Source organism: Leptonotus elevatus, chromosome 4 (assembly GCF_054856555.1).
Source record: "Leptonotus elevatus isolate MCC_2025b chromosome 4, RoL_Lele_1.0, whole genome shotgun sequence".
NCBI lineage: Eukaryota > Metazoa > Chordata > Actinopteri > Syngnathiformes > Syngnathidae > Leptonotus > Leptonotus elevatus.
Window position 1 is genome coordinate 7931667 of NC_141242.1, and position 13648 is coordinate 7945314.

The following is a 13648-nucleotide window of genomic DNA, read 5'->3' on the forward strand; positions in this document are numbered from 1 at the left end:
TTTGCCGGCATTACGGCTGAAAGAGTATTTGATTTTCACGGTGGGTCAACGAATATCATGGTTTCTCGTCAGAAGACAAGAAAACAGTGTGCTGCTTGTTTAGAACACAGAGGAAGAAAAAAGGAGAATATGTGTGAGAGGTGAGGATCCGAGTACTCACAGTTTGATACACTCCGGAATGGACACGTACTCCATCGGGACAAACTCTGCGAGGTCGGCCAGGTTGAACACATACTGGATTTTTTGACTAAATTTGGAGCTGTCAACATAAGAAATGTGTTAATTATTTATCAATAAGGTGTGTTGTCTTCTAAACATTTCTGTTACCTAATAAAAGGTTTTGTGAGTGCCAGCACGGTGCGAATGAACCAAGAGGGATGGACGATTATTAAAGATTTTAAATTCTTCCTTAACCTGCAACACAGAAATGGAGACGATACACAAATGACTTCTTTTTTTTATTTTTATTTTTTTATATATTTTTTATTTTATAAACCACAGTGACACTTACCTTCTATCAATCTGCTGATAACATTTTCGGAGCCAGCCAACAGTTGGCATCTTTTTCCGCGATGTTGCCCCGTTAAGATACACAATCATATAGTTCTCCGCCACCAAAAGCTCCAGCGTGCCAATGACATACCTGCGAGGGTTTCATTACATTAGCGAAGGTTCGAAAATGTTCACTGGCGAGCCAGACAAAACACTCACATGAATAAATTGTCCATGATGTATCTGTAATTTGGTTGACTGCTCTCAGGCATGAAACACACAGCAAACACAATTATGGCATTCAAGCCATCTCCATAGTAACCTGAAGTGAAAAACATATCAATTATTATGGATTACAATTAGAATAAAATGTGCAGTAAATACATCCAACCGTATTGGGCATGCTTGAGGTTTTTGCTATTTTGCTTGATCCAATGTTATTGGATAGGCCACTCATTTTTGCCATGAGCAGTTGTTGGCATGACGTGACCGACACACACTGACCTCCGTGGCTTATAACCCGCTTGTAAGGTTCAATGGCCGTCATGTCCACTCTGTGTTCCTGGTCTCCGATGCGAAATATCCTCCAGCGCCGGTCCTCGTCGCTCTCCTCCGAGGCAGCGAACTGATGGACCGACTCCACGCCCTTTTCTAGTAGCTCTGTAGTTTTGGGCTTGGGAAGGTCATCTTAAAGGAAAGTAAGTGACATAAGGTCGCTGTGCGTTTGGTATCCCTGGTTGGAATAAATAATCACGTAAATAGTTGTTGATCATTAGACTGATCAAAGGGGATCAGATCAACATGCTGTATCTGAATTACAAAATAAATCTCACCTGTGTTTTCTTGTTTTAAATAACGATACAGAGTGAATGATCTTTGCATGTCAACAGAAATGGAGGTGGTGGAAAAAGGAAAGAATCATTCCGTGGAGAATCACGGCTCCATTGCTTGACCACCAACCATGGTGATTTGAACTATTCATGGATTAAGGATCAAGATTATCAGCCTCATTTATATGTTCTGCTCCACTTACGCTTTATTAATACACCAGCAAATCTTAGCAATTTGCACATTCAATTTTCATTCAAATACTCTGACTTTATTTGATGAACTATTTAAATTCACACGTTTGGATGTCACTTAGAAATGTCCTTTTTTTTTTTGCATTAGTGTTTGCCACACAAAAAAATATCTGAATTTCTGATTAATTTAATGCCATCTTCAGTGAAAAAAAGTGTGTTCCCTTCAAAATTAAGTACATTTCTAAACATTTGAACAGTAGTGTGTATTAACATGTAAAAGATCCCTGAAGTAAATGGACATCACAGAGATTACCGGTATGTGGGATCCACAATAATGTTTTATAGTTGCAGCTCTAATTAAAATTTCTGTTATTGAAAAATACCTCACACATTTATAGACTGAATTTAGATAAAGAGTCTTTTTCACCTATTTTATAATGAAATGTATATTGTGTGCAAGAATGATTCATGCATTAAATGAATTTCTTAAAATTTCACCAAAGGAAAATAAGTCATGCACATTTAAAAAAAAAAAAATTTTTTTTAGAATGAAACATCTTATGATTTTTTATTTTTTTTTTAAAGAAAAGTGACAACATAATCTGGACAACAAGGTTTGATTGAGCATAAATTGGGGGCGTCCGGGGACTGTCCAAGGAACCTTACCACGAGCGAGAGAGAGAAACCTGTTGCTGGCCTGCAGCCTGTTTCCAGGCAGGCAATGGAAACAATCCTTCCACGTGAAAAAGCGGAAGGCAGCAGTGTGGAAAGACAAAAACAACACAGCATTTTTTTTAACACCACTTTAGACAGCTCCCTACTGACGCAAACCTGTTGAACCAATGAAGACAATACACTGTATTAACAAAAGAAAAAGGGACACACCTCTTAACAATCGAGGGTTTGTCTAGATTTTTACAGTCCTTTTGAGCGGTGTCCAAAACGAGGGTGGCGTGATGAGTCCGATGTGGAAGAACTTGAGCCTGACCCTCATCAGCAACCCATTTTTAGGATGGACCAACTCCATATTTTCGAACATTTTCACTAACCACTGTCCCAACACTTTTGTCCATATAGTGTTTTATCATATAAGAGAACCATAAAAACAATAAGCACTCTTTTGTGATGAAGTGCATGACAAGCACAACAATCCATTGACAAATTGCACCACTGGAGGTTAAAAAATACACCTTTTTTTTTAAAAGCACTTTAACACACTCAAACATGACGAAGTTGACCGAGCAGCATATTTGAAATAATAAAGCTGCATTGTCAAAGGCCCTTACCTTCCCAATCAAACTCATTGCTGTTGTCGGAAGGCGTGTCCATGTCGTCCAAGTCCAGTTCCGTACTTTCATCCAACTCGTCAGAAAGAATGGAACCTTCACTGCGGTCGAGAGTGAGGCTGATATCCGGAGCTGCGAGCTTCTTCTTCTCCTTTTTACCGTGGTTGACGACATAGCCTGTGGTTCAGATGGAGAATAATAAGCAAGGTGAATAAGATAATAATATGTCCGGAATCACACTAGATGTTTTTGAGAGCAAAAAAATATATATATTTTTTTTTCTAAAGGTCATCCAAAGTTAACCAAGATTAAGGAACTAGTTCACATTTCTGTTTCTTTGTGTCGATGTCCACACCCATAACTGAGAACATACACTCAAAGGTGACACATTTAGGTACCTCCGCAAAATCTATTCAAATCGAATACAATCCTGCCTTGACAAAAGGAAAGTAAATAAAATCATACTTCACAGTCAAAGAGGAACACAAACTACATTAAAAATTGAGCACCACTCTCTTTGCAAACAAGCATGTCTTATAAATTCTTGGTGCAGGTAAATGTAGCTTCCTTCATTCCTGTTTATCCACTACGTTGTACGCGACAAACGTTTTTGATTACCAGGATCTCCCTCTTCAGAGGCTCCTGCAAACAACTCCTCTTCAAACTCCTCTTCAAGCTCCTCCTCCTCCTCCTCCTCCTCCTCAGGTAGAGGCCTAACGGGCAGAAAGTAATCAGATAAGCATTTTTCGGCTCGTGCAGTGCCGAGCTGTAAAGCCTCTTCCTCGCGTTCCCTCCGACAATGAAGGTGCTTGTAATACTACCGTGGAAAGTCCTCGTCCTGCCACTCTTCCTTAAGCTCGACTCCCTCCATCCTTAATCGGGCCTCTGTCGTGGCGACTGACTCCTGGCGCTCCAGGCTGGGAAAGAAAACAAACACTTTGCTCACCGTAACGCCCCTGTTGAATGGCAAATATGTTCGATTGGATACAACAAGAGTCTCGCAAGTCATCAGTCCTACGCGGATGCCAAACGCGTTCTTCTTAAACTATGCCTGATTACGCTGTGGATTACTGGAACGAACACTGAGGATTTGCCAGGAGGCAAAGTTGCGCTCATTTGGTTCCTTTGACACTTAAAAGTCCTCCCAACCTAAAACATTTGAAGAACATTACAATTAACACCTTAATAAGGTTACGTTCAAGCGCTACCTGAACACTATCGAGATCCCTAAATTGTTCTCTAAAACAGAAATCCATTTTGTATGGGACACATCAAAGATTGTATTTCTAAACATTTGCAAAGCTCTAAAAAAAAATGACAAAGTAGAGCTGAGCCAATTATAGCGGCACATACGTTTGTGTGTTTCTGGTGCAGTGTATAGCAAAAGCATAATTTATCTTGACTCACACATTCTCTTATTGGAGAATGATGCATGCACAAAAAATCGGGAACTATAAGGCCGCGTTTAATATTTACTTTAAATTGTAGAAGTTGTTACATGTTTACCATTCAGTTGGGACAATTCAGTGGCCTCAATGATTTACAAAACAAGACATGTAGCCAAATACAAGTGTCTTTTCACCCAACAAACTTCTTTAAAAGAACAACTAAACAAGGATTCAACCACTGAGGCAATATTTTTACACTTACAAGCTACTACGGTATATGTTGGATTACATTCCGTAAATAGTGTACATTCGCCCTCTCCATTAAGTTGAAAGCAATTTTCTTTGCTATGACACTATCCCTCTTCTCTGGCTTCTGTGTAAAAGGCACAGGTCGATAAATGCTGTTAAGGCTCTGATGCAACAATTCTGCAGGACCTCTGCGTAAAAGAGAGGCTTGCCTTAGTTGTGTCGCTGGTGTACTTTACAGTTGTACAGCAGACACATATGCTATATTTAGCCTAACAATATTTGGAAATATGGCAGAACATCGAGACAGCCTTGATGGGATTTGACTGCAGACAGCTTGGAGATGATTTCAGATTCGACAGTGAATTAAATTAATAAAATAAAAAATGAAACTATTGGACACAAATTACTGGTGCATTTCTAGCTAAGACAGAGGGTCTTTATAAGAAGGGCCCGGATTAATCCATTGCGATTTAGCCTCAAAACACAAACCTAGTCAATTTGAGTAATCGTAATACGGGTTTACATGATATGTTGCCGTTCCCTAATTTTTGCACTAGTATTGGCTAGATGCCGCTTGTCCAATCATGCACAGTCATTAAAGTCTCTCCAACTGTTACCATTTACTACTTGCCCCCTAATCAGATCACTGGCTTCTTGAAAAGCTTGCATGCGGGTGTTTAAGGCTTAGTTCTCTGAACCACAAAGTTCCCTTCGCTAATGCTGATCATCTGTATGTTTGCTGTACAGAGCTGCCTTTGATGCAATAATCACATACATGACTGTTATTTGCAAACCCAGACACACAAGCATGCTGGGCATTCGGTAATTGACAATACTGCGAGTATTCAGCTTAGCTTGTAGCGCTTATGTGTATGTGCCTAAATTCCCCACATAACATACAACCTAGAGGTAAAAATTGTACAGGAATTCGCACTGGAAAATGAGATTTAAGAAATTAATCAATAGAGGGTGTGGTTAGGAAAAATTGCTGATGCATAGTTCAACAAAAATCGCTCAGTACATGCTTTGGACTAGCGGTACAAATAAATAAATCCTAAATTGAGTGTCATTCTGTTTGTCTGTACCACTGCCATTTAAACTGTTTGGGGTGTAAAGAAATAACAACTGTAGAGTAATCACATTGCACAATGATAATTACTGTAGCCAAGGTATGTGCAATTTACCTGTCAAGCAGCATTTTAATCCAGAACATAACAACATCAAAACACACTTCACTGCAGGCACATGATCAAGCATGTGTGTGCAATCTGATGAGATTGAGCAAAAGAAAATGAATTTTTAGATTACTTTTCAAAAATATTCAGCCGGAGTGGGTTTTACATTCCACGAATGGGCTGATCGGACAGAATGCACCAGTGTACTTGCAAAACCAGAAACCATTTAAACAAATCTTGTAGTTGTCATCGCAAGATGACCTAATGAAGTGTACACACCACAACATACCTTCCACTGGGTCTAACTGGAGAACATGGCTGAGGAAGATCCACCGGGACACCGGGGTTCTGTTCATTGTCCGGGGTCGTCCTTTCCTCTGGACTGCTGCTTGTTTTGGTTAAACTCTCTTCAAGTGCCTCCTCGCCATTTTCCACCGTGGACGCCGTGCTGTGTTGGAGCTCGTCCAGCTCCTCCTCGTCCACTTCTCCGGACACCCCAGAAGACGATGGACTAGACGCGTGTCTGTTGCTGTCGTGAATCCGCCTGGGTGTGCCTAAATCTGGGCGACTATTGTTCAAGTTTGTGTCATTCACACCCTTCAGCGTCGTCTCGCTTTCTATCACATCTGAAGCCATATCGTCCGCCTGCAGCCGATGGTGCTACGAGAAGCTAAGAAACACCGGTTTGTTGTGTAATCCCTCTCAAGCTGACGACCCGAAATATGACACAACTCCTTCAGAAGTTTGGGTGTTAGCGTTAGCTTTAGCACGCGGAGCAGCTCGCTTCGTTGTCGGTGACAACAAGCTACTTACCGACTCACTACATATCGTCTTAAATTAACACTGTCGACCGTCGCTTCGGGTCCAGGAATGGTTCCCCGGATCTCCAAATGCGCCACCGAAAGAGTTCATGGAAGGAGTTCTAGCTTTGCTCGGGCTCCAACGCGCAGTGAGCCCACTTGTCGGTTTCCTTCCTTCCTTCCTTCCTTCCCCTCCAAGCGTACGTAACTGACGTAAGTAATGACGTTATGTCGACGTTAATGTCGTAAACTGTCTCCGCGATAAATAAATGGCAACTGCACATTTGCCTGCGGCATTTATGTGGAGTTGACCACGGTGCCACGTCAGATAATATACAGTTGCTACGTTTACAACAAACCACTATCCTGTGATTTGCCAACCCGAATGATTGATAAAGTGGTACCCAACCCAAGCAGTTTAGTTGCCAAAGCATAACAGCTAATATCTAACAACGTCGCTTGCGGCGCTAGTTGTCCCGAGCTGACTTTGAATTGTTTATTTTTAGAATGACTCACCTGCATCTTACCATTATTTTGCCATTTACTTACAACACTAACTGGGGGTTGCCAGTTACACTCGCTGTTAAGGGCCACTCTTTACAGTTTATTTTTATTTTTTATTTGCTAACTAGTACTCGTAACCATTAACCAACATTAGCCAACTTTACCCACTGTTCGCTAACATTGCTAACAGTGAGCTAACCGTAGAGCCACCGCCCATCTTCTCTCCTTTTCCAACCGCAAGGAATGGCTGCAAGTTGCAGCCGATGTCTACTGGCTTTACAGGTTGGTACCGTATCAACACGCTCAGTTGTCAATTATTACACAGTGAACAAAACATCACGATACTGAATGATTTAGTGGGCCTAAAAAGAAAAAGTTACAAAATCGTAACTAAAATAAAATACAAACTATTAACTCCCACTTGGCTCCAAGTATGTCATAGACAAAAGTGATACATTTTAAGTGGTTTACTAAATACCTCATACTTAAGAAAATTAATATGTAATGTATTGTAAATAAACTGTGATTAGTTAGACATTTCCTCTGGCAGCTTTGAATAAAATATTTAGTCACTTACAAGTTAGGGTTGAATTTGCAGTGATTGATACATTTTAATGCTAGATGTGGATTTTTAAATAATCTCTGATTAGTTATAGAGTACTGTACACATGTCCCCAGGTGGGTTTGGATCAGATTTTTATTTCTGAGTCACTGGCTAACTTTTTCCTCTAGGTGGAGGCAAATGCACACTTAAGCGCTCAAGTGTTGCCATGGATTTGAATTTAACCGGAACCAATGTAACATAATATAATCTAACCTTTTATATTTCTTTATCTGTGGACTGATTTGTCAATCACATTATTTCAATTGATTTCTTAATTTAAAAAAATAATAATAATCCCACCGGATATCATGGTTAGAAAGAGATATCTCTCACATATTGCAGATTCCAGGTTAATTCCTTCTGTGTGTGCACGGGATCATCCGGTGTAATTTCTAATTAGCGCGTTGCTATTTACTCTGTTGGATCATTAGGCCTCATCACAAAAGGATAATCCAGTCAAATTTAGAGTTTATGCTTCTCATCCGCTGTGGTGCTGGTTTCTAATGAATCGTGGCACAATTACCTTACAAATGAAGACAAATGTTTCCACTTTATCCAGGATAAATCGGCTCGCCAGGCTGCAGCCATGACGCATGGAACACTCAATATATCATTTGTTCATAGATTCTCGGATAAGAGGGTATTTTTAGCATGCCATTATCTTATTTTTTCATAATCAGTCAATATGATGGTTACCCTCTTTCCACATCCATGTTTATTCAACTACAAAGAGTAACAGACCTCTTTGTTTGTACAAATTAATCTTTAAAATAACAATACAAAATGATAGTATATAAAAAATAAAAAGAATTGGTTTATTTGTTTTATTATTCAGATTTTTGTGTGTTTTATTATGTGATGCTACTGCAGAAGGGTACCAGTGAGAAACATTTATGATAATCAAAAAACTAGAAAGCGATTTCAAAGAATTGGCTTACGAAAAGGTCTGGTTGTTCAAGAATACTTAATGCTGCAATAAAAATAATAATTTTAGGGATGCTCGATACCACTCTTTTTCAGACTGATACCAGAACGAGTGCTCAACTCTTGAGTAGTCACCACTAATACCAAATACAGATACCACTAGTACTTATGATACATAATACCCCCCCCCCCCCCAAAAAAAACCCCACAACACCATTTTAAAGAAAGGCGTGTATATCCCAATATAACAATTGTCCTTAAAATTGCATGAAATCCATGGCGATTTTCTATTCTTCTCATTTCTAGTTCCTGACAATAAAATCGATACCTTGAAATAAGGCCTTCTATCTTGTTATCAGTACTTGCCCAATTTTTTCTTTTGAAATGTCATAATCATATGTGATTGTTGCTGTATTTTCACATCCCTTATATTTAACTCTCTTATTCATCTTCAGAGTGTACCTTGTATCTTTTGAGTAAGGAATCTCTATGGGCCGATTTTGCTCCAAAATGCTGTGGACTGCCTACTGCAGCAATTTCTCTTTGGCTTCAGTAAACTTCAGCTTTACAGATGTAATGTCAAAGAAAAGGTAATTTCACCCACCCAGTGCTCCGCCTGTTATTATTATTATTATTGAGGGCAAGAAATGAGATGTCTATTTGAGGCGTTGCATGAATGATGCACCCAGTTATTAATTAGGGCATGGGGTCCATTAGAGGGAGGCCACTATTTGAGGAAATATATTATGTCTAGTAAAATAATAATAATAATAAATGATTGCAAGCTAGAATCCTCTTTTAATATTGCTCCCGTCCTTATAAATTACAAATGCAATTAATTGCTAGAGAGCAGCTTTTTTTCCTGCACATGTGACTCCACTTAGCCATGCCAGTTGGTTTGAATAATAAAGTGAAGCAGTCAGGTGCAGGATGTGACTAGTTCCCCTTTAAAAAAAATAAAATAAAAAAAATGCAAGAACTCCAGAGCTGTACGCAAATGCTGCAGCGCTACCTCCCCCTTCCTTTCATGTTGAAAAGAGGAAGCAACGGCAGGATCTGAGGTGGACGGCGTAACCAAAGCAGTCATTAGGAAGATTCTCCAACCAATTTCCATAAACGCGGTAGCGGGAAGTATTTAGGCAACTCGAAGTATATCACTAATGAGAAAAGACAAAAAGGATTCATGTGCATGTTTTATGTGATCTTCTTTCTGGGTAGATGAATAATTATTTATGATTGTAGAGGCCTAAAAAGGAGACAAGACCATAGCCGAGTGAAGGGGAGTGGTGAAAAATTTAAAGGCAAAGTTAAATGAATATTTTAAGGAAAATGAAATATTTAAAGGAAACAAATGAGCAAAACATTTAAAACGGCATGATAAATAGAAGCAAGTGCCATTAAAAGCGCCCTCCTGATTTGTAGCCGTGAGGACTGGGATGATTGTTTTCAGAATGCCAGTTAAACCAGGACAGAGCGTCTGTAACCGAGGGTTGACCTCGTAGCTAAGAAATATTAGCCTTTGATTCAGTGTCTCGTGTGCTGGTTGCAACAAGGTACACGTGTTTCATTGACCTCCTCAGGGCTGAGGTTTAGGGTCGGCGGGGAAAAAAGATAACGCATGATGACATAAATTGCAAACATGGCTACTGTTCGTTTCTCAAGAGACATTCCGCATTAGGATGTTTCACAACATCAGCGCACTTAGTGAATTTCACCTTCCGTCACACGAAATTAAGAAACAAATATATGTGCTTTACTGCTTTGTGTGAACGTCCAATCATTTGTTTTCCAAATGTGAAAATAATTAAATCAGCAAACAAATAATTCATCAAGTCAATGAGAACAATTATCTCAAATATGCCTCTGAGACTCCATGTGCATACTGAACTGATTAATTATCCTGCTAAAGATAATTGAGTGCAGCTTGATATTTGACTGTATCCTCTCAACATGCTCTTACCTCTGTTGTTATCCTAAGAATACCGTTTATAGCATGTTGCCATAGCCGTGTGCACTAATAAAGCTATTTTATTAGGACACATGGGATATTTTAAGAGTTTCCGCTTTGCAGCCATGTTGGTCCCCAGCTACGTCATTACTGGAGCTAATGAACAACCTCAGAACTCCAGAGCTTGAAATTTGGACCCAGTTGTCCCTCAAATAAACTTCATGAACCTCTGAAATTACAATGTGTTCTAATTGTTATTGAATAGCCTATTAAATGCATGAAGATATAGGAGTGACTCTTGCTCGCTGATCCAAATTCAACTTTGTAGGTGATGCTGCGTCCTGGTCGCTAACCTGTGGGCGGACCATTACTTACTTCTGAGCCAGACAGACATCATTACTCCCGTGAATGATGGCAAAGCAGCCCGATCCCAACAGCTTTATTTCCCCGCTCAGCTCGGCGGACGCAAGCTATCACATCCCGTTAACAAGTCCATGGCTCCACCGTAAAGATAAGCTCCCTCAATCAGCGCCGTCTGTTTCGCTCGCCAGCTGAAGGGCCATCGTTCATCACTCGGTGGGACAAAAGACCACGCCGGCCTCTCCAATATTCGCTTGTGATTGACATCAGTTAGGCGATTCAAGTCAGAATTGCAGAGCACTTTATTGTACTTTTAGATAGGGCTGACTGATTATTTGAATTCAAATTAACATTGCTATGTAGTAGAATGCGATTTTGGAGGAGAAAAATGCTTCATTTTGGGTGGTAGGCTTTATTTAGCATATCGTCACCCTCTTATAATAATTTTTTGGGGAAAAAATATTTTTTTGCCTAAATCATTTCCTCATGATGCAAATGGTTGATTTTTTTGTGTTTCTTGAAAAATCTAAATAAAATGACAGCCGATTATTTTAACTCATTTGCTCCCAAAAACGTATAAATACGTTATATTCTAAATGTTTTAAATGTCCCAAAGATGTATTTATGTTTTTTATTTTATTTTTTATGCTAGAGCATACAGAAGGCTTTGATGCAGCCTCTCAACTGCAAAGAACCGTTGAGGAAATGGTAGGTATTACACAAACGGCCAGCAGGGCCATGTCACAATTTTAAATAGCTTTGTGAATAATAATGAAACTTATCTATATTCTAATGCTAATTGCTGCAAAACAGAAACAGAGAGAAATATACTTTACCAAATGAAAGAAGAGACTCTAATCTTTCTTTTGGTAGGTTCCATGTTTTTATAGCAATAGAACACAATATTGTGTGGGCCTTGCAAAATCAGTCAAAATCCAGCAAGGGGATTGCTTCTGTGAAAATGTCTGTGAGTGAATGAGTTAAGAAGGCGTCAATATGGAACAGTGGAACCTCGAGTTACGAATTTCTCTAGGACCTTTTTCTGAACAATTTGGGTTACACAAAATGTTCATGTAAAAATAACTTCTATTTATGTACTATTTCGTCTCCGCCCCCGAGGAAGAATAAAAAGTTTCTCACCCCCAACTCTCCACCGCGATTAAAAATAGTTAAATTTGTCTATAAAATTGCTCTAAGTACACACAAAGGAGCTAATACGCCATGCATACTCTCTGACAATGAGCTCACTACTGCTACCTACTGTAGTGGATGTGCAATGACACTTTATTCTAGTATGGCGACAAAAAACATGGAATTTGATATTGTTCATTTACATAGGAAGAAGACCTTGAAAAAAATACATTAAATTGCATTGATATTGAGGAAATAAAAACCTCAATTAGATTATGTTTCAAAATCATTAAATATCATTTCGCAATCGATAAAGAGGTTGTTCAATATCGGTGCTTAATTGAGGCAAGCTGAAATGTGTGCCAGGCTCGCCGCTTTTCACCCTGAGCAAATATTGTTTCATTTCACGTGGAATTTTTCAAGTTAAGTCCGAGGCGCTGACATTTTAATCAGAGTGAACATAAGAAGCCAACTGGCACTGACAGACCAGATGAAGGTCATTGCAAGCACTAAGCAGTCAGCAGCTTGCCATCACATTTAATCGTTGCGTCCTAATGATTCGTTTACACGTGAGATCAGGTTGATATTTTATGTATAAGCACACATTCTGTTCAAGGCCTTTTATTCTATTAACCTGTCCCGTCTGTACTAGAGCCTTGCCGGGATCATTCCCATGTGGCTTAGCCTTTGATAAATATGCTTTTAGGTCTACCTAATTAATGCATTCAGCTGTGATTTTCCTCACTTGTCACCCACACTTTAACCTCATAGCGAAGGAACAGACTTTTCCGTCTCAAATTAAAGGTCCTCTGAGACGGTGTGCACGCGCGAGCCAAAGCGACACGACGTGCTGCACAAGCTCATATCTCATCTTGAGGGCCTTAATGAAATGTTTTGAGCATAAATGGAATTACAGCACGTCGTTGTTATGTAGTGTTGACATATTCCGAGCAAATACGCTTTAGTTTATTAGATCTGTTGGCTCACAATTTCTCGGTTTGATACGCCACAAGGGGTTTTGCTAGATGTGTTTCAGAAAGGAAAGAAAAAAAGCTCTGTGATTAGATTTTTAATTAAACATGGTTTGTTTTTTGGAGTAACGCAATGTCTTAAGAGACTACGTTATGTTATTTGACAAGAATCCACGTAAATGTAAAACCTAATAAAACAACCATTCAGTTAGATTAACGTTGGCACAGTCAAGCAAAGCAAATGTGGACTGCTGGTGTTGAGGCAGCATATTTTGAAAGCACACAGGATGATAGCGTAAGCCTCCCCTAGTTCACTCTACTACCTTGCCTACATTAATTGAACCTATTCAGCATTTTTTAAATGTACCCCTCAGTATTTCCTTTTACTGCCTGCATAATTGCCGTCCGCAGCCATTTGTAGGTTAAATGAATGGGAGGCAGTCATCAGCGTAGGCTTGTTTAAATCTGCTTAACAAGAGGGAGGCCATATTACAATATAGACAAAAAAAAGACACAGGGCTTTTGTAATTAAGTTATAGCTGTTTTAACATGACACTATGCTTGGAGCCCCTCAATAGATTGACGAGAGGCCAACTGTAATGTGGATAAAAGAGAATTGGCTATGGCTTATGGCTTTTGTTGTCTTTCTGGTAACCAAGGGTGCCGTGGCGCTATAGCAGCAGCTTTACAAACCGAGCTTTGGAAGTGGAACAAGTTTGTAATGGCCGCTCAATGTGTTGACTCGGGACAAATCAGCATATTATTGAATTGTATCGAGAAAATGCAATAAGCAC

At 39.4% G+C, this 13648-nt stretch overlaps 1 protein-coding gene and 1 long non-coding RNA gene across 4 annotated transcripts in view; one reads left to right on the plus strand and one right to left on the minus strand.

Moving 5' to 3' along the window:
- Positions 1–7069, minus strand: part of bnip2 (BCL2 interacting protein 2) — a 17507-nt gene extending 10438 nt beyond the window's left edge. For 2 of the 3 annotated variants that reach the window (XR_015094592.1, XM_086073612.1), the window contains exons 1-9: positions 5902–7069; positions 3622–3717; positions 3419–3513; positions 2801–2977; positions 997–1179; positions 712–814; positions 512–643; positions 328–414; positions 161–259 (exon numbers count right to left, since the gene is read on the minus strand). Coding sequence is in view for 1 of the 3 variants with exons in the window: in XM_086073612.1 (XP_085929738.1) it covers positions 161–259; positions 328–414; positions 512–643; positions 712–814; positions 997–1179; positions 2801–2977; positions 3419–3513; positions 3622–3717; positions 5902–6248 (1319 nt within the window). In the remaining 2 variants the exon portion in view is untranslated. The remainder of the gene's footprint in view (positions 1–160; positions 260–327; positions 415–511; positions 644–711; positions 815–996; positions 1180–2800; positions 2978–3418; positions 3514–3621; positions 3718–5901) is intronic. The other variant, XR_015094593.1, reaches the window with a different exon arrangement.
- On the plus strand, positions 6867–11182 carry LOC147175356 (uncharacterized). Its single transcript, XR_015094594.1, has 3 exons — positions 6867–7198; positions 8900–9034; positions 10721–11182. It is a non-coding gene; the product is annotated as an uncharacterized LOC147175356 (long non-coding RNA).
- Positions 11183–13648: the final 2466 nt, after the last annotated feature.